Below are 25,000 nucleotides of genomic sequence, written 5' to 3'. Positions count from 1 at the left end.
CTATTTAACTAGTGTGTGGTGTGATCTCTATTTAACTAGTGTGAGATCTCTAACTAGTGTGAGTCTCTATTTAACAGAGATGTCTGGCAATACATAATCATGTATTTATGTCGTTGTGTCTTAGTGTAGTTAGTAGACCTGCTCATGTCTTTATCTCATTGTGTTTTTTAGGGGGAAATGGGTTTGAAGTGATGGTTACCTCTGCTAGCGTAGCAATACATAATCATGTCTTTATTTCGTTGTGTTTTTTTACCTCTGCTAGCGTAGCATACATAATCATGTCTTTATTTCATTGTGTTTTTTTTTTTACCTCTGCTAGCGTAGCATACATAATCATGTCTTTATTTTCGTTGTGGTTTCAGGGGCGAGGCCAAGCGGCAGGCCAGCAGACTCGGAGACGGGAGAAGAAGGACGACTCCGACTGTACCTTATTATAGGGACCTTGCTTGCCCTCCACGCCACCTTACCTGTGCCCTCCAAATACTCGTCTGCTCTTGCGGGCTAAGCCAAGGACATTGCAAGTGCTCACACACACACACACACACACACACACACACACACTCACTCGCGTGCAAACATACACACTCGTGCATACTCAGGAGCCCCCATCTCCTCTGAGCGGTCATTTTAATGCCAAACCCAGCACCATTCCTACCAGCTTTGCCATAATTCCCCATCACAATGCCACAACACACGTGCCCTTCACTAACCTCCTTGCCATCTCACTTCACACCACCAGGGGCAGCAGAGTGCCCAAGCTGAGATATTGTAATGTGGGGGAATAAAGCAGTACCACCCAAAAGCGTGAGGCTCGTTCAGCACTAACTAAGTGTCTATCTGCCATAAGCTGCTGCTGCTGCTATTGAGCCACAACACTGCCTGCATCTTTCACACCCCGAGTAGAGTAGAAGACTGAGGGGTCCTTTTTAGAGCCTCTTGGGGCGACTGGTCAATCTAAAACCTCCAGGTGTGTAAGGAAAGTGTTAGCAGTGAGGCCAGCCGGTGCCTGAGGAGAAGCTGTGGTAGTCTGAGGTCATCTCTGATGTAGACTGTGTACATCCTCTTTGTGTTTTTGTGGCAGTCAGTAATAAATGACAAAAGTTAAAAAATAAATGAACTATTGAAAGTTTGCTTCCACTAATCGGATGGTAGAGATAATAATGCTTTAAAAACTGAAATGATTTCAATAGTACTAAATCACCACATACCTTGACATCCTCACCTCAACGCCCTACCCATTGGCCCTTCTCCCATAATCCCTCTTGTGCCCCCTGACTTTAGGAAATCTCTGTATTTGAGGACATTACCACAGCCAGTGCTGAAGTGAGTAAGGGCACCACCGCCTGTGTAGAGAAAAAAGGGGTTTGTCCAGTCACCTGGAGGAAGGTGTGGACCACTGAGGCTTCCGTAGTTGAAGGGGTTTAAGCCAGAGAAGTGCAGCCGGGGCCTGGTTGTCTCGTATGTGCTACTGGCTTCTGTTGTCAAGACAACCAAATGGATGTCAAAACACCGGTACCAATAATGTGGTAATGTGGTTTTGTTTTGTTTCACGGTTGTCTGTTTTTGATTTAGAATTATTTTTTTGTTTCATTTTTATTTAATTAAATTTGTGTTCTTTTGGTGTTTCAACAGCAGATGTAGTGAAGAATGTTGGTATAGACAAATTCTGATGTGTGTGATGTACACTAAAGGATGCAGTGGTCACAAACCAGGAGGGCGGGGCCGTAACACTACAGAGAGACAGACAGGGGGCGCTGTGGTCCGCTGGACAGCTTCACACCCTTCTGGGTGACTCCAGGCGTCCCTGTTGCTTTAGGCCTGTCTCGACTGATTTAAAATGTCTTAATCATTGTTACACTCTATTTAATTTGTCATGTTCCTCTCAGTAAAGACAAATAAAAAAAGCCATAGCAGTGTTTTTTATTGTTATTATTATTTCCCAGGAGTTCAGTATTAATGTAAAATAGAAATGGCTAAGAAAGTCAAATCATTCATTCATTCAGTTATACTACCTTTTTAGTGTTTGTCTAACATCTTCTATGCAATTTCATACATGGATCTACTTTGCATATTATTTAGTGCACCATTGCCCTGGAAAAGTATCTGAAATGGTTAGGGTGCTGGCATGGGCTTAAGGAATTCAGATATCTACACCTAAAGGGTTTTCAGATTTATAGTGCTGGTTTTAGAATGGTGGCCTTAGGCCTGGGATAATGGCCAAGAGTTCTAAACAGTGTAGCACAATGGCCTACAGTTCTAAACCGTGTAGCACAATGGCCTACAGTTTCTAACCGTATAGCACAATGGCCTACAGTTCTAAACCGTATAACACAATGACCTACAGTTCTAAACCGTATAGCACAATGACCTTTTGCAGATTGTGTTAATGAATTAGAAACCTTGTTGATTATTCTTAGAACATGGATTATGCCCTTCTAAGAAGGAAGACTTGCTAAATGTAATGGTCTAGATGAGCATCATTTCTGAGACGGTTCTGAGCTGGAACATCAGTTAGAACAACCACAAATATTTGAACATGTCAATAATGTGAAAGACTTCCGTGACATTTAGTCAATTTGTTTTTGTATCTGATAACTGCCATTTCTATCCTTGGGAGTCGTGGACAGTGTCTCAGTCACACCCAGGAGGAGATCTGCTCAGAGCTCAGATGCAGCTCATTTAAAAACCATATAGAATAAAACAGTGTGTGCCACAATTAGCTTGATCTCACGTGGCTTTACTGCAGCTCAACACAACACAAAACATTTCTGTCACATGAGAGAAGAGAGACACATGCCATGTATACAGTATATACCCTTAGTTTATTTACATTAGGACATAACTTCCTCCTTTAAATATAGTTCTACTCATCTCATGCCTCCCACAGCTCCCCCCCCCAACAGACATGAAGCTTAGCAAGGACTTAAAAAAAGTCAGGTACAGCTGCTTTATTGCATCTCTTGAAATTATGTTATTAAAACATGCAAAGCCAAAAAATAGAATATTATAATATATATATAATAAGAAAATATATAATTGAAATTGAAACAGAAATTCTCAGATGGAGGAAGGAAAGGAAAGGAAACAGCGAAGGTGAGGTGCAGAACACAGACATTGGTTCAAGTGACAACTTTAGTATCTTATTTCTATGCCTATTTCTATTTCTAACACAAATGAAGGACCTTGTTGAGTTTTGTCGTCGTGACGACTCCAATATGCTAAGGCATGTGCAATCCAAACTTCTTTTTCTGTTTGGTCAAATCTCCTCTCTGTTGTGCTGTAGCTATGCAGGAGGGCCACCAGGGGGTGCAGATGAGACACAAAGGCTGGGACAAATACTGAATCATGGATATTTATGCTCAAATGGAGGCCTATCTAGAATTAGTGTTTTCATTTTGTTTTATCTACGGCTCAAAGTGCTCTAATTCCTTTTGTCCTTTTTTTTTTTTTACATAAAAAACAATCTAGTAAGAAAAGCCGGTGCCAGTTACTGCTGTGATTACTGCTGACAATAAGACGATATGATACTATTACACTGATGTGATTTAAACTGCTGACAATATTATAGTAATACACTGTATTAATAACTCCTGTGGTAATGATAGTACACATGTGTTATGTAAGCCTGCATCAAGACACTGAATTGAAATGTAGACTTAATAATCTGTTAAATCAGGAAATCTTCAAAGCATCAATGGATTAGGAGATGCAGGTGGAGGCGACACCTAGACAACAAACAAACAAACAAACAAACAAACACAGGTTCAAATGATTATAGATGGTCAAGGAGAACAAAGGTAATAATACGTTGCCATTTTGATTATCTCCCTGCATGCACCTGCCATAGCATAAACATGAAATTATACTTTATTTTTTGTGATAAGATATTCCGAAGACTACATAGCATGCAGTAAAATGATCAGCCCCAGGGAAAACATTTTACGGGTAGAGGCAGCTATTCTAATCCAATACAAATGTTGCAAATTCACTGTCCACAAGGGAGGGGTGTATAATTGTGGACTGTCTTTAAGTCACCAAAGAGAATATTTACCATAGATTCATTCATCTCACTACAGGACTGAGATCAGGTCAAACATCAGGGCTGATGAGATTGTTACAACATCTGATCATTTAGTCCCTCTTGGCACAAAAGACTGTGAAGAAATAAAAAAAAGGTACAATTTAGCGTTTTGTTCAGTACATTCATAACAGAAGCATTTTGGTTTAGCAGTTCATAACATGAAGTTTAAATCATGTACAAGCAGTACACAGTTAAGAAGAGATCACTTACATAAAGCAATGCAAGAGATGCTGGGAGCAGATGGCGCCTCTTTGAAGTCTTCCTTGAAGTTACAGTTGGAGAACAGATGGTATGTTTTTGGATTACGGCGATCAGCAGGCATCTTGTCATCTCCGCTGCGCCCTCAGTGACACTCTTGAGAAAGCTTTTACTAGCAGCAGTAACTGGGAACTTGGCTGTTGGCCGCAGCCACGTGTGTCATCCATAATTGTCATATTGTTTGATGACGGTTGGCCGTCTGATGGTTTCGCATGATTGGCTGAGGGTACGGTAGAGTATCATGGTGGTGTCATTGGTGGGCGTGGTATCATCGACTTGGATTGGCAGAGGATTTTAAAAGCTTTGCTCCTTGAACCAATCTCTGGGCAGTGTTACATAGCGCGCTCTGGGTTATTTTAATTCTGCTCTGCAGACAGTAGGCTTGAGCTTTCCTCTTTAAAGAAATTTGCAGGCTGAAAATGTTAACAAAACGTTAACCTCTAAAAAGAACTAAATATAACCAACTTAAGCGTACAATAATAGAAACAGCATTTACATTTAAGTTCTTGTACGCTGGAAGTCCATTCTACAAATAAAAATGTACAGTAAAAATATTTTGGATGAGACAAGAAGAAAGTAGAACAAAATGAGCTTAAGTTATCTTGAGAGAAATAAGAAATAATCTTCAAAATAAATTTTAAATTCAACAACAAAGACTCAGCCAATAATACAGATAAAAGCAAATCCCCATAGCAACCACATGCAGAGCAGAATGAATGAATGAGTTTGTTTCCTCATAGGTTGCTAAGCAACCAGTGGGCACTGCATTGGGGGCAGAGTGAACGTAATCCCATCCTCAATGCAACAGTTCCTGCCTGATGCCAGTGCTTTCAGGGCTGTCTTCAGTTCGTCCACGCACAGCCCGCCGCCATGCTCTCCTGCCGTGTAACGGCGACCGAAGCTGGGGGAGGAGTATGACGTGGACGAGAAGCCCATGGAGAAACCGGAGGAGCCAGTTGCATCAAAGCTCCCCCGTCTAGAACCGGGCCTCGATCCGGTTCGTGAGCCCGGTCGGGAACCGGAGGCTGAGCCCGATCCACTGACGCTGTAGGGGCTGTACAGCCCTTTGCTTGACTGGGAGGAGGCTTCCAGCAGACGCAGGCCAGTCCCTTCCTCGATCATGCTTCTCTCCATGGCATCCTTGTAAGAGATCTTCAACTTTGTCTTGGGACAGTTGAGGTATTTGGAGTAAGCACTGACATCCCGTAGTTTCTGTGCAGTCCGTGAATCAAGTGTGCCTTTCTTAACGGCATCGTCAATGGCTACACGTCCCTGGACATCTGGTTCAATCAGTCCCCCCGTGAGGTACTGGACTTCAAGGAACCGCTGGCCAGCTTCATAGTAAAGCCAACCCTTCTTTAAGGCTTGTGCGGCAGACATTTTAGTTTTGGTTCTGGGATCCTCGAATCCGTTGTAAGCCTTCTGGGCCAGGCTTATGCGGTCGACCATGATCTTATCCACAAGCCCTTTCTCTGTCGCATCAGTGACGGAGAACCTCTCACCGGTGTTTGGGTCGATGATTCCACCTGTGCAAGCCTGGGCCTCCAGGAGCCGTTGGCCGGTGATGTTGTCCACCAGATTCCGATGCATGGCTTCGGTGATGGTCACTTTTTCCAAGGTGTCCGTGTCTAGGATTCCCGCAACTGGGCCAGTCTCCTCGGTCGGATCGTTCCAGGTGGTTGCGGGCGTTTTGATCGAGGGAGTCGGGCTGGAGTAGGACGAGGCGGATCCAGAGGCGGACCCAAAGGAGGAGGAGCGTGATCGGGAGCCGCTCATGTTCCCTGAAAGCATGTCAGCAAACTCCGTGATTGACAGCGTGCCAGATCGGTACTGTTCCAAGGCCGACTTGTCTATGAGTCCTTTGGAGATGGCATCGTCAATGTCATACTGGCGTCCAGATCTACGGTCGATGATCATGGACTTTACAACACCGTCCGAGGAGGAGATGGTGATCTCCTCCCACTCGCACTCCTGCTCTGCAAGCTCCAGGTAGGTCTGGTGATCAATAAGCCCTTTGCGGTACGCCTCATACACAGACATCTCCTTGCCAGTCTCAGGATCCACAATCACCACTCTGCGTTTGCGGACGGAGGACTTGGAGGACGTCTTCCTCTCGCGCTTCTTCTCTTTCAGGGGCAGGAGGACGAGTTCCGTCTCGGGGTCGGTCATGCAGCGTTCCATCAGCTGAAGGTAGGTCAGGTTCTCCTCCGTGTTGGGGTCGAAGAAGCCTTTGGTGTCGTCAGACGGGTCGGTGAGGATCTCGTTCATCTCCTCATCGAACAGGCCTCGTTTGTAGGCCATCTCCACCGGCAGGCGGTGAGACTCCTCCGGGTCGATGATTCCACCCGTGGCTATCTGGGCCTCCAGGAGACGGATGCCGTGGTCCTTCAGGATCAGGCCCTTCTTCATGGCCTGGAACAGAGAGATGACCTTGCCCGAGTACGGATCCTTGTAGCCAGTCACAGCTCTTTCTGCAGAGAGGAGCTTGTCTTTAAACTCTGAGCCTACAACCCCCATTTTTACAGCTTCACTTACGTTCAGCCTTAGGTTTTTGATGGGGTCGATGACATATCCTGTTGCTGCTTGTGCCTCAAGGAGCTCAAAGGCAGTGCCTGGCCTGATCATGTTCTTCTTCATTGCCTGGTAGATCGATAGGCGGTCTTTGGTAGCCTCTACATAAACCCCTGCAATGCAGCTGGTGCCTATTAGGTATTTCTGAATGGTTTTGCTGATGTCCTCGACTGAGATGATCCCCTGGCTGAGCTCATCGTAAGTCTTCTGATCGATGATGTTGGAGCGGAGCAGCTCATCGAGGGTGATCTGCTTCCTGAGACCCTTGAAGAGAAGTCCTTTATCGGCGAGAGACAGCAAGTGCAGGCCGCTGTCTTTGTCCACTTTGCAGCGCTTCAGGAGCTGAGCATAGGACATCTTCTCATCGGTGGTCGGGTCCACAAACTCGGTCACGTCTGTATTTGGACCTGAGAGCCTGTCAATCATCTCTTTGTTGATGTAGCCACGCTGGGTCGCCACCTCAGTTGGCAGGTGGAAGCTGTACTCCGGATCAACGGCACCACCGGTCGCGACTTGAGCCTCCAAGAGTTTTAAGGCATAGTCTTCAGGGACTAAGTCTTTCTTCATTGCTTGGTAAAGGGAGATGACCTTGCCACTGTACGGATCTTTGTAGCCTGTTACGGCCCTCTCAGCAGACAGGAGTTTGTCGTGTGTTTCGGGGCCAACCAGGCCTTTGCGTACAGCCTCGTCGACCGTTAGCATTTCATCTTTCACTGGGTCGATGATGAAGCCGGTGGCTGCTTGTGCCTCCAGAAGACTCACGGCTAAGTCAGGCTTGATGAGGTTCCTCTTCATGGCTTGATAAATGCTGACTTTGGTGAATGTGTCCGAGATCACGCCTGCGATGCAGCCAGTGCCGAACAGATAGCCCTTGACGGTAGACATCTCCATAACTTCACGGATGGTTTTCTTGCCGGCTTTCAGCAAGTTGTAGGTTTCCAGGTTGATGATGCGAGCGTTGTAGAGCTCATCGATGGTGATCCTGCGCCTGATGACATCACAAGACATGCTCTGCTCTGTCTTAACAGTCTCTCTTTGCTGAATTATCTCAATGACAATTATGATCATTCTCTCCTTAGTTATCTTTCCAGTTCTGTACTGTTCGAGTAGTCTTTGTTTTTCCTCAGCGGGGAGCAAGTTTGATTGCATGACCTCCCACAGGGACATCTCCTTTCCGGCAAAGCTTTCGTGAGGGATATCAACTGTGGTGGTCGCCAGGTCTGTCTGAGCCTGCTCTTCAGTGTACACATAGGACTTCTCTTCCTTGGGGGGTGCCTCGGCCTCAGCCAGAGGCAGGAGATACACGCCTGTGTCTGGGTCTTTCGTGCATTTCTCCTTCAGTTGCTTGTAAGTGGCGCTTTCACCTGTGCTGGGATCAGTAAAGCCCATGATATCACCTGATGGACTGGCGAACGATTTGGCAACCTGCTTTGTGAGATAGCCCCGCTGAATGGCTACGTCATTGGGGACACGATGGCCGTTCACTGGATCAATGACGCCCCCTGTGGCCACTTGTGCTTCCAGCAGTGGGATGGCATGTTCTCGCAAAACGAGCTGCTTCTGCATAGCTTGCAACAGGGAGATCTTGCTACCCGTGTAAGGGTCTTTATAGCCGGTCACTGACTTTTCTGCTAGCAGAAGTTTTTCATGAAGTTCAGGGCCAACCAGGCCAGCCTTCACGGCGTCGTCGACGGTGAACTGCTGGTTCTTCACAGGGTCGATGATAAAGCCAGTGGCCGCTTGCGCCTCCAGGAGAGCCAGGCCTGTATTTGGAGTCAACATTTTCTGCTTCATTGCCTGGTAAACACTAATCTTCTCTTTAGATTTCTCCAGGAGAATGCCGCCAATGCCATCCCCACCTTGTAGATATTTTTTCACTGCATCAGTATCACCAATGTCTTTGGGTTTCTTTTTGCCTTGCTGGAGCTGGTCGTACATGGACTTATCAATGATTTTGGACTCAAGCAGGGAGCTAGCACTTACCGGACCTCTGAGTCCCTCAAAAGTGGCTTGTTTTTTCGTGGTCTCATTCTCGTCAATTGTTGTGATCACAATCGTGATGATTCTTTCAATGGTGATACTTCCACTTCTGTACTGACGGATCAACTCGATTCTCTGCTCCTCAGTGAGGTACTCTGAATGGATGATCTCCCAGATGGTAACTTTCCTTCCTTTGAAGGGTCCACTATGCAGTTCCACAGTGGCCTGATTAAGTGCATCCTTTGTCTGAACCTCAGAGTACTTGTGGTCCTCTTTTGACTTGATGGCTTTGTCTGACAGTGGCAGCAATGGGAGTCCTGTCTGTTTGTCGGTGATGCACTTCTCCTTAAGTTGTGTGTATGTAACATTCTCCTGGGTGTTGGGATCGTAGAACACTTTGCTTGTGTCAGAGGGGCTGCCCAAGCTGTTCAGCTCCTCACTGAAATAGCCACGTTTGCACGCCACATCCTGTTGGATCCGGTAACTCTTGACTGGATCAATGATGCCCCCGGTAGCCAACTGGGCCTCTAGAAGTCGAATGCCTTGGTCTTTAGAGATGAGATCTTTGTTCATGGCTTCAAACAGAGACACTGTTTTTCCAGTGTAGGGATCTTTGTACCCACTCACTGCTCTTTCAGCTGACAGCAGTTTCTCATGGAGCTCTGGCCCAACGAGACCTGACTTGACAGCCTCGTCCACAGTCATCCTTTGATTTTTGACGGGGTCGATTACAAATCCAGTTCCGGCCTGGGCCTCAAGCATGTTCAGCGCAGGCTCTGTTCCGATCAAACCTTTCTTCATGGCTTGGTAGATTGGCAGTTTCTCCTTGGTGGACTCGACGAGCACCCCGGCAACGCTGTTTGTACCTTTCAGAGCTTTCTTCACGGCGTCCATCTCAGAGATGTCCTTGATTAGAGCTTTGCCGTTGCTTAGTTTGTTAAACAGGTCTTTGTTTATTACCTTTGAGTCGAGTAGTTCTGACGCTGTCACGGGGGATCTGATTCCTTCGAAGGTCAGTTCTTTGCTCTTCTCTTTATCTTCTACAACTGTGATTACAATTTTGATGATCTTCTCGACAGTTATTTTCCCACTTTTGTACTGGCGAATCAGATCCCTTCTCTGGTCCTGCGTGAAGTACTCTGAGTTGATTACTTCCCAGATAGTAACAGTCTTTCCCATAAATTTTCCAAATGGAACCGTCACGCTGGCCTTGCTGAGCACGTCTTTGGCCTCCTCGTCTGTGTACGTCTCGTCACTCAGTGCGGCTTTCTCTGTAATGGGCAGCATAGGAAGGTTGGTTTCAGGGTCTGGTTTGCATTTCTCCAGCAACTGCTGGTAAGTGACACTTTCCTTTGTGTCGGGGTCAATGAATCCCTTTTTGTCTGCAGGCGGGTTGGATAGAACTTTGTTAAGCTCGTCATCTAATTGACCCTGTTTGACCGCAGTTTGTAGAGGCACCCGATGACTGTTGACCGGATCAATTATTCCGCCGGTTGCCAGCTGAGCATCGAGGAGCTTTGTGGCCTGGTCCTCAGCGATCAGTCCCTTTTTCATGGCCTCGAAGAGGGAGATTGTGTCACCAGTGAACGGATCTTTGAATCCTGTCGCTGCCCGCTCTGCAGATAGCAGTTTATTATGGAGCTCAGGGCCGACCAGGCCCTCTTTTACGGCTTCAGTGACAGACAGTTTCCTGTTCTTGATAGGGTCCGTGATGAACCCAGACGCAGCTTGAGCTTCAAGAAGCAAAATGGCCGTGCCAGGTGTGATTTTCTTCTCCTTCAGGGCTTGATAGATGCTCATTTTCTGATTTGGCTCTACTATCAACCCACCAATGCTGTCTTTGCCCTGCAGGCACATTTTAACTTTGTCGACCTTGCTTAGTTCTTGTACGGTAGTTTTTCCTTTCTTTAGCTTGTCGAATTCCTTTTTGCTCAGTGCACCGACGTCGTGAAGTCTCTTTGCAGGAACCTTGCCTTGGATTCCCTCGAAAGCCAGAGCGGGTTCTTCCTTCTTCACACCGTCCACCTCTGAGGAGCCATTGAGGACTTTCTTTGTTGCCCCCACCATGGTCATCGTCACCACCTCACTCTCAGGAACCTTGTCAGTCTGAATCTCGATTTCTTTAGTGTGGGATGTCGGTGATTTCTGTGCACCTTCAAGCAGCTGGAGCTTCTCCCGAAGGTTCTTGTTCTCCTCGGCCAGGAGCTTCTCTTGCGCGAGCTTCTTCTTTTCCAGCTCCTGCATCTCCTTCTGCTTGTTGCGCATCTCCTCCTCAGCATCTTTCTGCTTCTTCAGAGCGGCGTCCATGCTAGCCTGCAGCTTCTTCTTCTCATCCTCCATCTGCTTCCTCTGGCGTTCCTGCTCATCTTTCAGGGCGGTTGCCTTCTTCGTTTCATCCACCAGCTGTTTCTCCAGCTTCTTCTTCTCCTCTTCGATGGCTTTCTCTTTCTTCAACAGCCCTTCTTTCTCTGTAAGGAATGTCTTTTGCAAAAGGGTCTTTTCCTGCTTAATCTGCTCTTGCTGTGCATCAGACATCTATTTTTTCAAACAGAAACACAGTATTAGAACACAACACAAGTAATTTATGATTCATTATTTGTAAGTTTATGTAACTAAAATACAGACTATTAAGTGTATTACAGTATTTTGACACTCGATTTTCATGGCAATGTGCTCCTCATATCGTATGGTAGTCCTGTTATTTCACAATCAACAGTGCTTTTTAAGGCATACACCCGAACAGCTTAGCTGAAAGAATTTACATAGCCAATTCATTTCAAACATGCTCATTGAAGATGCAGTGAGAATCTCAAGATGCATGTCCATCCAATACAAATCAAGCATGTGTCACACCCTTAGTAGCCTATTAGCTTTCAGCATTTCTCCTGTCGTTGGATGCATGCTTGAAAGGCCAGTAATTTAATTCACAAAACAGACAACAATTGGACAGACAAGGGCACTAAATATCAGTACAATTAATAGCAATTTATGGGCCAAATTTTGCACCTAACAATAAAATCTCATTTTAAATCCAATAAATTGCATATGATTTATAGACAAGTAGGAAGCTATGAAGGTAGACAACTTATTTTAAACTATCTAAAATTCTAAAATGAATAAATTGTCCCTAGATGTCAAATCCAAAAGAATGAGCACGCTGAGTCACACACACGAGTAAAACTGTGTTGTGATTCAAACTGTTCAAAATACACTTCTGAAATACAGATGCAAATCTTGGGTGAAGGCCTCAAATAGGACCTGCAGAAAACCATGAAACTCGAGTGTCCCTAAAACTCAGTTTATATTGCATGCTTTGAAATGGAACAACAATATAATGTGAAGAGATTCATGAAAAAATTGCTGGCTCTGTTAAATTATTTTGGCTGTCAGCAATTTACATTGTTATATATTGTTATTATAAATTATATATAATATATTATATATATTGTTATATATGACTGTTAGTTGTTTTCTTCTAGGCGTTACTAACACCTAGGCTTGTCAGAGTTGTAGGTTAAACATAATCGTGAACAATACCTCTTTTGACTTAATTTGTACATCTGCAACCTCTTTTTTCAGTTTGTCCTTGTCTTTCTCAAGTTTCCCTATAGCTTTACGGAGGTCGTCTGCCTCTTTATTGCTCTGCAGTCTCTGAACTTCAAGCTTCTCGACGACAGTGACTTTCTCAGAGGTGTGTCTTTCGGTCTCCTGTAGGCGAGCGCGGATGTCGTCGGCCTGTGTCTTGTACTTCTTGGCCTCCTTCTCCGCCTTGGCTTGGGCTTGGCTGAGCTGGGTCACCTGCAGCTTCAGCTTCTCAGCCTCAGCGGTGGCCTCGTGTTGCCGTTTACGCTCAGCTTCTAGAGACTTCTGGAAGCCTTCGGCCTCTACCTCTAACCTCTGCTGCATCTGGTTTTTGTCCTGCAGGAGTTTATGAGCCTCCTCCTGAGCCTTATCTTTGGCTTTCAGGAGCTTCTCTGCCTCTGCCTTGAGTGTCGTGGCTTCCTGAATGGCCAGCATTTTTTCCTTGAGCATTTTGTCCGCCAGCTCCCTCTGCTGGGCAAGGTCAGCCTCTGCAACCTCTCTCAGTCTTGCAGCTTCTTGAGCCGCGACACTGAGCCTTGCGGCGTCCTCTGCCAGCTTCTTCATGTTCTCAGCCTCCTCTTCTAGAAGATTCTTTGTGGTCTCGGTGTCTTTCTTGACGAGGAGTTTGTTTTCCTCTTCAATTCTGAGCTTTAATTTAACCAGCTCCTCCATCTGTTTCTTAACTTTGGAGAGTTCCTCTTCCACCAGGGCTTTCTGTTTCATAGCGTCACCTACTTCATTCTTCAGCCTCTGTAGCTCTCCATCCAGGACAGATTTCTGCTTGTCCGTTTCATCCAGTTGAACTTTAACCTTTGTGAGTTCTTGCTCAACCTGAGACTTCTGTTTGAGGGTTTTCTCTGCCAGTTGTTTGTGCTTGGCCATCTCAGCGTCAGCTTGCTGTTTTTGTTTCAGGGCGGCTGCTTCAGCTTCCGCCCTCTTGGCAGCTTCCTCCTGGGCTTCCTTCCTCTGTTTCTCCGCATCCTCCTGAGCCCTGGTCTGTTTGGCCGCCTCAGCTTCGGCCGCTTGCTTCTGACGCTCAGCTTCTTCCGCTTTTTGCCGCAGAAGGGCTGCCTCTTTCTCTGCCTTTTCTTTGGCTATGGCTGCTTCCTTGGCCAGCTTCTTTGCCTTCTCAAACTCCTCCTTGAGCTTCGCTTGTGCCGCACTGTCCTCCTTCTGTTGCACCAGGATGTCTTGAGCCTTCTTTTCAGCCGCAGAGCATTTTAGGGCCGCTTCTTTGGCTGCGACGATGTGTTGTTCTGCCTCTTTGTCGGCCACCTCCTTCTGCTTGTTGGCCTCTCCGGCTTTCTGTTTGAGGCGTTCGACCTCTTCCTGGGCGACTTTGCGCTGTCTGGCCGCCTCCTCCTCGGCTGCTTGGATCCTTTTCACCTTCTCCTCCGCCTCCTTCCTCTTCTTCTCTTCCTCTTGGGCGAGCTTTCGGAATTTCTCCGCCTCTTGCTCTGCCTTTGTTTTGCTCTTCTGGGTCTCCTCTGCAATGCCCTTGAGTTTGTTCAGCTCCTTGTCAAGGTCAAGCTTTCCTTTTGAGGCCGTCTCGAAGCTCAGTTTGAGGATGCGGATTTCCTCCTCCACCACCTTTCTGTGTTTCTCCGTCTCCTCTACAATCTTCTTCTGTCGCCCCAGCTCTGTGTCGGAGGCTTTCTTGAGCTGGTTCATCTTCTCATCGATATCCTGCTTGTGCTGGGCTGCTTGGTCTTCCAGGAGCTTCCTCTGATATGCCTCGTCTTCAGCTTTCCTCTTGAGACGTTCGTTTTCAGCCTCTTTTTCCTTAAGAGCTATCTCAGCTTCGGTTTTCAGCCTCGTGGCTTCGTTTATCGCGGCCAGCTTTTCTTTCAGGATCTTCTCGGCTTCGGCTCTCTGTCGAGTTGCTTCGTCCTCAGCGACTTGTCTTTGTTTCTTGGCCTCCTCTGCCACCGATCTTAGCCTGGTTGCTTCTTCAGCCAGGACCCTCATTTTGGCGGCCTCCGACTCGATCAGCTGTTTGCTCTTCTCTGTGGTGGTCATGGACTGCCTCTCAGCCGTAGACTTGGCCTGAAGGAGAACGTCCATCTCGGCTCTAACTTTGGCCAGTTCCTCCTCCAGCTGTTTCCTCTGGTTTACGGCAGCATTGACCTCGTTCTTCAGCCGCTGGAGTTCAGCGTCCAGCAGGGCCCTCTGCTGCGCCGCGTGGTCAAACTCGGCCCTGAGGCGGATGAGCTCTTGCTCGGCGGAGAGCTTCTGCTGAGCGGTATCGTCCGCCAGCTTCCTCTGCTTCTCCAGCTCTTTCTCCGCCATTTCCTTCTGCTTCAGCGCAGCCTCCTCCGCCTTGGCTCTCTTCTTGGCCTCGCGCTCGGCCACCTCTTTCTGCTTCTCGGCCTCCTGCTGGGCGAGGCTCTTCTTCTGGGCCTCCTCCTCCGCCTGGAGCCGCAGCCTGAGGGCCTCGTTGGCCTTCTGCCTCCACTTCTCCAGCTCCGTCTCCGCCTCTCCTCTGGCTTTGGACGCCTCCGCCTGCTGCCTCTTGAGACCTTCCGCTTCTCCCTGCAGCTGGAGGACCGCGTCCTGCTCGTGCTTGAGTGACTCCTCCAGCTTGGACGTTTTCTCGACCAATGACAGACGTTTGCTCTGGAGTTCCGCCGCCGCGCTTTTCACGGCGACTTCCTCGACGACTTTGATCTGCCGCTGCTTCTCCAGCTCGGCCTGTTTGAGGCACCGCTCCGCCTCCTCGGCCTGAAGCTTGTACTTCTCCAGGTCCTCTAGAGCTTTCTGCTTCTGCTTGGCCGCTTCTTTCTCTGCCTCGGCTTTCTTCTTCAGCTCCTCCTCCGCCTTGCGTTTCCGCTGCGTCTCCTCGGCCACCTGAGCGCGGAGTTTCTCAGCTTCCTCCTGCGCCGCTTTCCTCAGCCTGTCCGCCTCCGCCGCTCTGTCTCTCAGCTGCTGGAGTTCAGCTTCGGCCGTGGACTTCTGCTTCACGGTGGTCTCCAGCTGCAGGCGGATGATGTGGATCTCCTCCTCGACCTTGATTCGACTCTGAAGGGCCTCCTCCACTTGCTCGGCCTTGGTTTTGATCTCCTGCTCCGAGAGGCTTTTGAGCTGGTGCAGCTCCTGCTGGATGTTCTGCTTCTGTTTCTCGGCGTCCACAGACACCACCTGCCTCCTGCTGACCTCCGTTTTCATTTTGAGTTTGAGCTCCTCGGCCTCCTTCTCGGCCTTGGCGATGGCCTTGGCGTGAGTCTCGGCTAACTGCCTCTGTTTATCTAACTCTGCCTGCATCTCCGCCATCTTTTTCTGCTCCTCTGCTTTGACCTTTTCAGCAGTTTTCTGTATTAGTGGAAGCAGACGGCAGTCGGGGTGGGACGGAATAAAAACATGGTTACGGGGTTACAGGGTTAATTATGCAACTTTTGTTTGCAATTTGGGGTTACATTACATAGTACAGGGAGATACATGGGGAAAAAAAGGTAAAGACATGTACAAAAAATACTGTTTGTAACTTTGTACATTTGAAATTAAAATATCTTAGTTATATTAAAGGAAATGTGTTAACAATGAGTAATAAGAATAGTATTACGTATTTATTGAGAACATCATTGTACACTGTCTTGGATGTATGGCACACAGAATGACACACCACTGCACTTCACAACACAACAGTGGATTGGGCCTCTGGGATGACTACAAGCAGCCGAGATAGAAGGGAATATCTTTCAAGGACAGTGCCAAATCTATTATCAAATTTGACAACATCATGGTCTGCTTAGCTGTTGTAAATTGAAATGTTTGTGTATAGCTCACACTACACTAATACACGAAAACACTACTGAGGGAGAAGTCACTAAATTAAGGAGAAATAATTAAGCATAAGCTTCAGCAGGAACAGAAAGAAAGGGGGGAAAAGCTGCAGTTTGCAGATCGAGAATGAAGAATGAAGTCTAAAACTAACTGAGCAGGAATTTTGTGTTCGGATCGTACCTCATTTAGAAAACACAGCTTAGTGATGCAGCATGACAAGCAGGAGATATGGAGAATGGTAAAGCAATGAATGAATGAATGAATGAATGAATGAATGAATGAATATGTTATACCCAGAAGATAAACTGGACATGATGAATGCCACTGACCTCACACTGCTTAAAGTGATTGAACTATTGATACTTGTGATTTAATGATTGATACTTGGCTAGGCAGTAGAAATCTAAGAATCACAGTATGTTATCTCCACAACTCTAATCCTCACACAGATGTTAAAAGCAAAAGCTCATGACACAATGAAATGAGAAAAGTGCAACGTGCTCATTTAAATGCAAAGATGATTTAAATACCTGGTTATTGTGCGGATATTGTGCCTCTTTAGTGCCCAGACATGTCAAACATTCATCATGATAATGCACTGGCAAGCCGTTTAGAGAAGCAGACAGGCAGAATAACAAAGGTTAGAAAAAAAATCAAAGGGCAGCAAGAAAAAAAGAAAAAAAAAGAAAACAGTGCTCATCTACAACATAACTTTGAGACAAGGAGCAGGTCAGCCTGAAGCAAATAGAACGAGGTAGATAACAAGCTCCGAAGAGAGGAAACAGAAAGGTTGCTAAGGGGGGTATCTATCAAGTCTGGTTGCTAAGGGGGGGGGGGGGGGGTATCTATCAAGTCTGCCTACGGGGAGTGTCCATACCCGAGGATCTGTGAACACAAGAGGAGCCCACCATTGAGGACTGAATGGCGTTCCCCTGCTGTGGGTGAGCCCTGCTGTGGGTGAACCCTGCTGTGGGTGAGCCCTGCCCTGCGTTCCCCTGCCCTGCGTTCCCCTGCTGTGGGTGAGCCCTGCTGTGGGTGATCATGCACAAGAGAGATGCATGGAGACAGTGAAGGCGCTCAGGCTGAGAAGGGGGCAGTTAGCGCCTTCACTCCCAGTAAGACCACGGCCCAACAGAGTAATGGACAGCCACCAGGGGCGAAACAGCTGTACATAGAGGATGGCAGACCACTGGGTGATGGACAGCTACGAGGGCGAAACAGCTGTACATAGAGGATGGCAGACCACTGGGTAATGGAGATGTGCTGCACCACTAACATTGGATCAGCGGCCTCCGTAATCACGAGTGAACACCTTCCAACTTCACCTCCTAAACCTCCTCATCTATTTATTAAACATTTTTAGACATTAACTGGGAATCGACCCAAGGGAGGGCACTCAGTGTAACTGGTATGGTGGAGACAACTCTACACTCTAAACCTAACCCACTCTTCAATAGAGAAAGGTAGATATTTGGTTCTAAACTCGAGCACCGATCCCTGAGTGGCATGGCCTATAGGTTGGTTCCGTCCGCGTTCCATTCAGTGTGTGTACATTCTGAGTCCAACTCATATACAATGGTATAAACTAATCTGTATGGTTCTCCATACATGAGGATAGAACTCAGTGTTAGTGTTCATTTGAGTCCCGGAGCAGTGTTGCTGTTGCTCCTGCTGAAGGAAGAACGCCACGTGTAACTTACCTCCTCGTCCTCTAGGCGGCGCTGTGTGTCCGTGATGAAGATGATGTACTGGCTCATGAGGGTGAGCAGTTCGCTGTAACGAGTTCTCAGGTTGACATACTTGAGGAGAGAGAAGTCAACGATGCAATCAGAAATACAAAAATACATAAATAAACAGGGAAATCAATGCACTGCTAAAAAACTAAAACACCTAAATTCAGAAAGATTAGATGGAATGATGTAATCCGACACACTTGGAATGAGATTAACAGTGGCAGAGATTCCCGATCTCCTTCACCTACCTCCTGAATGATGTTATCGGACACGGAGTCCATTTTGGATTTCTTGGCGGGAGAGGCCAGTGGTTCACCCAGGGCTTTGTAGGTGACCAGCTGAAGCTCATAGTCCTATAGAAAGACAGAATTAAGCAAACTACTAATCACATACTGACTATTCGAGAGAAGAGGGAAGTCAATCTACCTTCACGGCGTCGATGTAAGACTTGGCATATTTCTGACACTCGTCCACTTTATCTTTGTTTTTCTCAATCTCCTGCAGGAGTTTCTGTAAAAAAAGACGATAGTTCACAGCAGTTAGTGACAAAGATATCTATGTTATGTCCCATATTCCCACTGAGCAAGGCTCCTAAACCTTAACTATGAGTTCACTAACATTTTACACCAACAGAATTACACGATTGAGACAGACGAGTCAATTTGAGTATATAAAAAAAATCCCTCACTTCTATCATTCAAATAATTGATACATTTTTAACATTTCTTTTAATATAAAATAAAAAAACGTATTTTCTACTCTTTTAAGATGCGACAGCGTACCTTCTCCTGAGCCAGCTGGTCCTTGAGCATTGAGGCTCCCCTGATGGGAGCTGCACAGCTCTTCTCCTGCCTCTGCTTGGCGTCGGCCGCCCAGGTGATGAGCCAGTCGTAGCTCTCTCTGTACAGCTTCATCTGGCGGGCCAGGTTGTCCAGCTCGCGTTGGCGCAGGTCGATCTGGGCGGACACGGCCTGCCAGCGCTCCTGCATGTTGGTGATGAGCGAGCGGTAGTGCTCCAGCTCGGCGTCGCGCTCGCTGTGGACGCTCCTCATGCGGTCGTGCACCGCCGCCGCCTTCTGGAGCTCCTGGTCCAAGCGCTCGAACGTGGCCTGCTCTTTATCGGCGTCCTCGCACAGTTCCTGTTCAAGAAGCACAGGTTTCAAATCACCACAAGGACCACAAAACCAGAAATAATTCCAAGTAGGTGTAAACCTACTTGGCAATAAATCCAATTCTGATTCTGATTCTGACAAGGAAGACCTGCTTTTGACTTAGATCATCTCTCAGAAATTAAAGGTACAGTCTGTAATTCTGGTGAAAGGTTGTTGATTTCAACAGCCAATCAAATTACACCCCTCCCTTACATGCTCCTCAGGCAGCAACTTGATTGGCTGGAATAGTGAATGTCTCGGTCTTGATTGGCTGGAATAGTGAATGTCTCGATCTTGATTGGCTGGAATAGTGAATGTCTCGGTCCGAGCTACTTTGTTTGTTTCCCATTTACCAGGACAGCAAAAGGACGGAGACGAGCGATTCACTGAGTTTCACAACATTGGATTGACTAATTGGAATTGTATTATTTTGGACTGGTCTTTTAATTTATAATTTTTGGTGATGAAATGTAATTATTTTTACCAGTGAGTATTCGTACCTTGAGCTGCGTGAGGTGAGTATTCGTACCTTGAGCTGGCTGAGGTGAGCCTTCACTTCCTTCTCCTCAGCAGGAACCTTGTTGACGTTACGCAGCTGGCCCTCAAACTTCTTGAGCCCCTCCTCAGCTTCCTGTGTGCTGCGGATCACCACATCGATGGTCTTCAACCTGGCAGATTAAGAGGAAATTATGTCAATTTGGTAATAAGGGTCCCGTACTATCAGTTCTCTAGTTTAGGCAAGCTATCAATCAATCAAGCTACGAGAAATAGAGACCTATTGTTACACTACACTAGTGTTCTCTCCTATTGTTACATTAGGTGTCTATTGCTCGTAGCTTGATTGTTCTCTCCTTCGTACGTCGCTTTGGATAAAAGCGTCTGCTAAATGACTTAATGTAAATGTTTGTTTAGTAGCTGACCATGGTCCTGAAATGCACAGCTGTGTGTATGTGATGTGCATCGATACCCCTAAGGTTAAGGGTTAGAGTTCATAAGAAGTGACCTGTACATTAGGAAGAGAATGGGAAGGAGGCGGGATACTGAGCTAAAACGGGCAGGTTAATCTAGAATGTAGAAGTGGGGTGAGTGACAGCTGTCAATCTTCCCCATGTGCTCCTCCTGAACTTTGTTATAAAACATAATTTAAGGGGTATATCATGGCTTCAGAGATAAAAAAAAATAAATATACAGTTTATAAAGCATATTTTAAGGACATATTATTTTTAAAGTATACTGTATATAGACTATTATTATATAAGTATTTATACAGTATTTTACGTTTTTATATACTTTAGTATGAGTATTTGAAGCTTATTTGCATTTCACATTGGGAGCTTACTTGTCGATGTAGACAGAGGACAGGCTGTAGACGTGGTCCATCTTCTTGAGGGTGGCGTCCAGCTCGGAGCGCAGGAGAGGCATGGAGCCCGAGGCCTGAGGCGACGCCAGCACACTCTCCGTCTGCGTGGCCACCTTCCCCAGGTCTTTCTTGATGCTCTCCAGCTCGATCTGCACTTGCTGATGGAGCAGAAGCACAGACAGAGTTAGGGGTCAGGAGGCGAGGTGGTGGTGGGTTACAGATACCCCAAGAGAGAGGAGGGACCATATCAAATAAAATGGAGGATAGGAGATGAAACCATGGCCTTATGAGGTAATGTGAAGTAATAAAGTGTAGTTCTCTATGTGACCAGTAACAACCATGATCACAGTAAAAGATCCAGACCCTCTTTGACATTTCATGAAAAGATATAGATTTTTTTATCTCAAAACTAAACAAACCGTTATAAACTGATGGAATCATTCACACATGTCCTTTACATTAATTTTGCAATCCACTGACTATGACTAGATTAGATTGGACTAGGTTCTAGGTTCTAGAAGGGATCCTAGCGAGCTGTTCTGGGTCGGTACCTTCTGGTCGGAGGCCCTCTGGGCGCAGGCCTGGAGCGGCTCCTTGTCCACTGGGTGCCTGAGGCGGCTGACGGTGCGGTTCTCACAGCTCTCCAGCCGCAGCCGCAGGTCTCGGATCTGACTCATGTAGGTCTTACACAGAGTTTCATCTTGCTCTCCTGCAAACACACACACGCACGCACGCACGCACGCACGCACGCACGCACGCACGCACACACACACACACACACACACACACACACACACACACACAGAGGTGGTGTTACAGGTCTGATTGAGAAACAGTGGCTATAGATACACGTGCAAAAGAGGTTAGACACACAATCTAGCAGCAGTGTTATAAAGAGGTATACCATAGGTAACTCGTCTGAAGGGGCACAAACACTAGTGCTTACAATGTGAGTAAAACATGACAGCGAAACCCATACAAATACACACACACACACACACACACACACACACACACACACACACACACACACACACACACAGAACTCTCACAGCAGCGCTTTTAGTAACTTTAGCAATGGCCGATGTTGAACAGCAGAAAAAAAACAGTTGGTCCCACTTCATATTAAGTATTCTTATTGACTTACAGAAGTCATAAATACTAATACTAAGTCCTAATATTTACGAGTTAGAACTCTTAATATGAAACAGGGCCAGACCAGATATACGTATTTGCCGCTCTAAGCACAAAGCCACACAGACTCAAACAGCACAGCACCAATCAATCAAGGGCCTTCATAGCACAGCACCAATCACGGGCCTTTACCAGAGAGGTTCTCTGCTCCGCCTGGAACATGTCCTGCAATATCATGTCGACAGTTACCACCTCATCCTCAGGGAACTCACACACATCATCATGTCCAACAGGAACTCACACACATCATCATGTCCAACAGGAACTCACACACATCAATCATACATGTCCAACAGGAACTCACACACATCATCATGTCAACAGGAACTCACACACATCATCATGTCAACAGGAACTCACACACATCATCATGTCAACAGGAACTCACACACATCAATCATACATGTCCAACAGGAACTCACACACACACATCAATCATACATGTCCAACAGGAACTCACACACATCATCATGTCAACAGTTAACACCTCATCCTCCACAGGAACTCACACACATCATCATGTCAACAGGAACTCACACACATCATCATGTCAACAGTTAACACCTCATCCTCCACAGGAACTCACACACATCATCATGTCAACAGGAACTCACACACATCATCATGTCAACAGTTAACACCTCATCCTCCACAGGAACTCACACACATCATCATGTCAACAGGAACTCACACACATCATCATGTCAACAGGAACTCACACACACACATCAATTATACATGTCCAACAGGAACTCACACACATCAATCATACATGTCCAACAGGAACTCACACACACACACATCAATCATACATGTCCAACAGGAACTCACACACACACACACACATCAATCATACATGTCCAACAGGAACTCACACACACACACACATCAATCATACATGTCCTGCAACATCATTTCAACAGATACCACCTCATCCTCAGGGAACAGGAACTCACACACATTGGCTATATGATGCAATCACTGATAGAAAATAAGCTATGTTTAATAATGATTCGATTAGATATTCCCATTTGAGCTAGCGTCGATCATGATCTCACAGAAGCTCCGAACGAAGACAGAGCGCTAAGTGTAAAAGTGTTCACTATGGGATGCAGTGGTACAGTGGGCCCCACGGTTCTGTATGTATCACAGGTTTTTGGGTCACGGCGCGGTTTCGTTATCTTTATATTTAAGAGGAATAAAATCACCTTTTAAACGATTAACTATTCATTTCGGTATACCGAACGGTTCGACTTATTACCGCGTACCGTTGCATCCTTAGTACACACTCACATGTACTTATCTATTCTTCCAAAGCACTTCACCACATAGGTACAGTACAGGGATGGTATAAGGTTTACCATATATTACTGTCTGCTGTACCGGATGAGCCATGTATGTAAATGTAGATTATACATGTTATGACTATGTCTTCCCCCTATGAATTTAGGATAGTGCCCTTCCTGTGCCGGCTGTGCCATGTACACACTCAGCCTATGCTGTATTCCTGTGTTTCTATGGCCCAACTGGTAGAGCATGTTTGATACCCAGTGATTAAATACCGATGATAATGTATATCTGCACTGATCTGTACGTTTCTATGGATAAATAGAAATGAATAGCTGATAATATATAATATGTTTGTCGATCTGAGTGCTCTGCAGTCAGCCCACCTTGCTCCAAAGACTGCACTAGGACGTCGTAGTGCTGCCGGGCCGACTGGAACCCGTTCTCCGCCTGCAGGCGGTCGTCGGCGCCGAACATCTCCGAGTCCGGGCTGTCCTTCATGAAGTTCTGGTAGTGCAGCTCCAGGTTCTTCAGGGCCAGCCGGTACTCTTCAACCTTCAGAGTCTTAAACTGGAACACGAGAGAACAGCCGCAGAAATGAGTTACTGTGCTAAAGTAAATAGTTCATTTCACAACAAATCAAATCAAACAAAAGCAGATTATATATAGCATTTGGGAAATAGCATATACGTCAATTATTTAAAATGTTACATTATTGTCAGAGGGGAACTGGATCAACCACTCAGCATGGCGTGGTAAATAGTCAGTTTCACAAGAAAACAAACTCAGAAAAAAAGAGGTAAACAGATTTGGCGAATTTCATGTACCGCAACTTTTACCCGATTCTCCCTTGCCTGTGACTTATATTCATTTCAGACAGCTTTCTAAGCACTCACTGTCTGTTGCCTGTGCGAAAAGGTACAAGTAAGGACTCGCATTTGTGGATGTCTCGGTATTAAGGTTTTGCATGAAAGCTGGGGTGAGTAGTTCTGGTTCATTGACATATGCCACAACATCTTACCTGCCAACATTTGAGTAGCAAATTACGGGAGATTTCGGCGGGTGGGGAGTTTTGAGGGGGCGTGGATGGCAGAGGTTGGCAAATGTTGGTTTTGAGGGATGTCGTATATATAAGTATTTATAGACAACGTATTTATTATGTATTATGTAGTCTTCCGTATATAGATAAATACACAATAACTGTATTTATTAACAAAACAAATTTCTTTCTTTATTATTATGTATGTATTCGCAATCTATTTATTCACAATCACTTATTATAACAACTAACTATTGCAATAAATTATTATTTATTCATGACATTTTTTATTACAACAAAATCATTCATATGAACATCACAGAAACAGTTGACGTAAGCCTTGCACAGGTCTCAGGATATGTATTATAATTTAAAACTACTGTTTTGTAGTATTGTATATGTAGGTGGCTGACTTGGCTGCCCTAAATATTTTCTTAGATGGGGTGTACTTTGAATGAGGCTTAGTACAGTTTATTACACAGCTTTATTGTGTAAGACATGATTGCGTTTCATACATGATCTGGCAACTTTAGAACATTGGAGAACATTTTTTTTCATTTGATTATTAATAAAATACGTTTAGACCTCGTAAAATATGGGAGATTACCGGGAGAAATGACAAAACGGGAGGGGGGCGGGAGATCAGAATACGGGAGAAACCAGGCATCTGACCGCTGGAACTCCTAAAGAAACCGTGCAGCAAATGCAGTGTGGCAACAGTGTGACTCCTGTGTGAGGGTTCTTTAGCGTGAAGAAGTTCTAGTGTGAGTGCTGTGTGAGGGGTCTTTACCATGAAGAGGTTCTAGTGTGAGAGCTGTGTGAGGGTTCTTTACTGTGAGAGCTGTGTGAGGGTTCTTTAACATGAAGAAGTTCTAGTGTGAGTTCTGGGTTCTTTACCATGAAGAGGTTCAAGTGTGAGAGCTGTGTAGGGGTCTTTACCATGAAGAGGTTCAAGTGTGAGAGCTGTGTAGGGGTCTTTACCAT

General features: G+C 46.0%; 2 protein-coding genes across 2 annotated transcripts in view; one reads left to right on the top strand and one right to left on the bottom strand.

The window, feature by feature from the left end:
• Nucleotides 1-819, top strand: part of mindy1 (MINDY lysine 48 deubiquitinase 1) — a 14,083-nt gene extending 13,264 nt beyond the window's left edge. Inside the window, exon 10 of the mRNA XM_031585911.2 lies at nt 363-819. Within this exon, the coding sequence (XP_031441771.1) occupies nt 363-437 (75 nt within the window). The 3' untranslated portion in view covers nt 438-819. The remainder of the gene's footprint in view (nt 1-362) is intronic.
• A 1,984-nt stretch (nt 820-2,803) lies between these two features.
• The window catches only part of pleca (plectin a), a 174,165-nt gene continuing 151,968 nt past the window's right edge, over nt 2,804-25,000 (bottom strand). Inside the window, exons 25-36 of the mRNA XM_031585928.2 lie at nt 23,364-23,547; nt 21,048-21,205; nt 20,476-20,654; nt 19,666-19,804; nt 18,768-19,124; nt 18,412-18,495; nt 18,234-18,338; nt 17,953-18,051; nt 12,428-15,781; nt 4,292-11,425; nt 4,052-4,154; nt 2,804-3,725 (exon numbers count right to left, since the gene is read on the bottom strand). Of these exons, the coding sequence (XP_031441788.1) occupies nt 5,084-11,425; nt 12,428-15,781; nt 17,953-18,051; nt 18,234-18,338; nt 18,412-18,495; nt 18,768-19,124; nt 19,666-19,804; nt 20,476-20,654; nt 21,048-21,205; nt 23,364-23,547 (11,001 nt within the window). The 3' untranslated portion in view covers nt 2,804-3,725; nt 4,052-4,154; nt 4,292-5,083. The remainder of the gene's footprint in view (nt 3,726-4,051; nt 4,155-4,291; nt 11,426-12,427; nt 15,782-17,952; nt 18,052-18,233; nt 18,339-18,411; nt 18,496-18,767; nt 19,125-19,665; nt 19,805-20,475; nt 20,655-21,047; nt 21,206-23,363; nt 23,548-25,000) is intronic.

The sequence above is a fragment of the Clupea harengus genome, chromosome 19, assembly GCF_900700415.2.
Source record: "Clupea harengus chromosome 19, Ch_v2.0.2, whole genome shotgun sequence".
NCBI classification, from domain to species: Eukaryota; Metazoa; Chordata; class Actinopteri; order Clupeiformes; family Clupeidae; genus Clupea; species Clupea harengus.
This window is presented reverse-complemented; position numbering and strand designations above follow the sequence as displayed.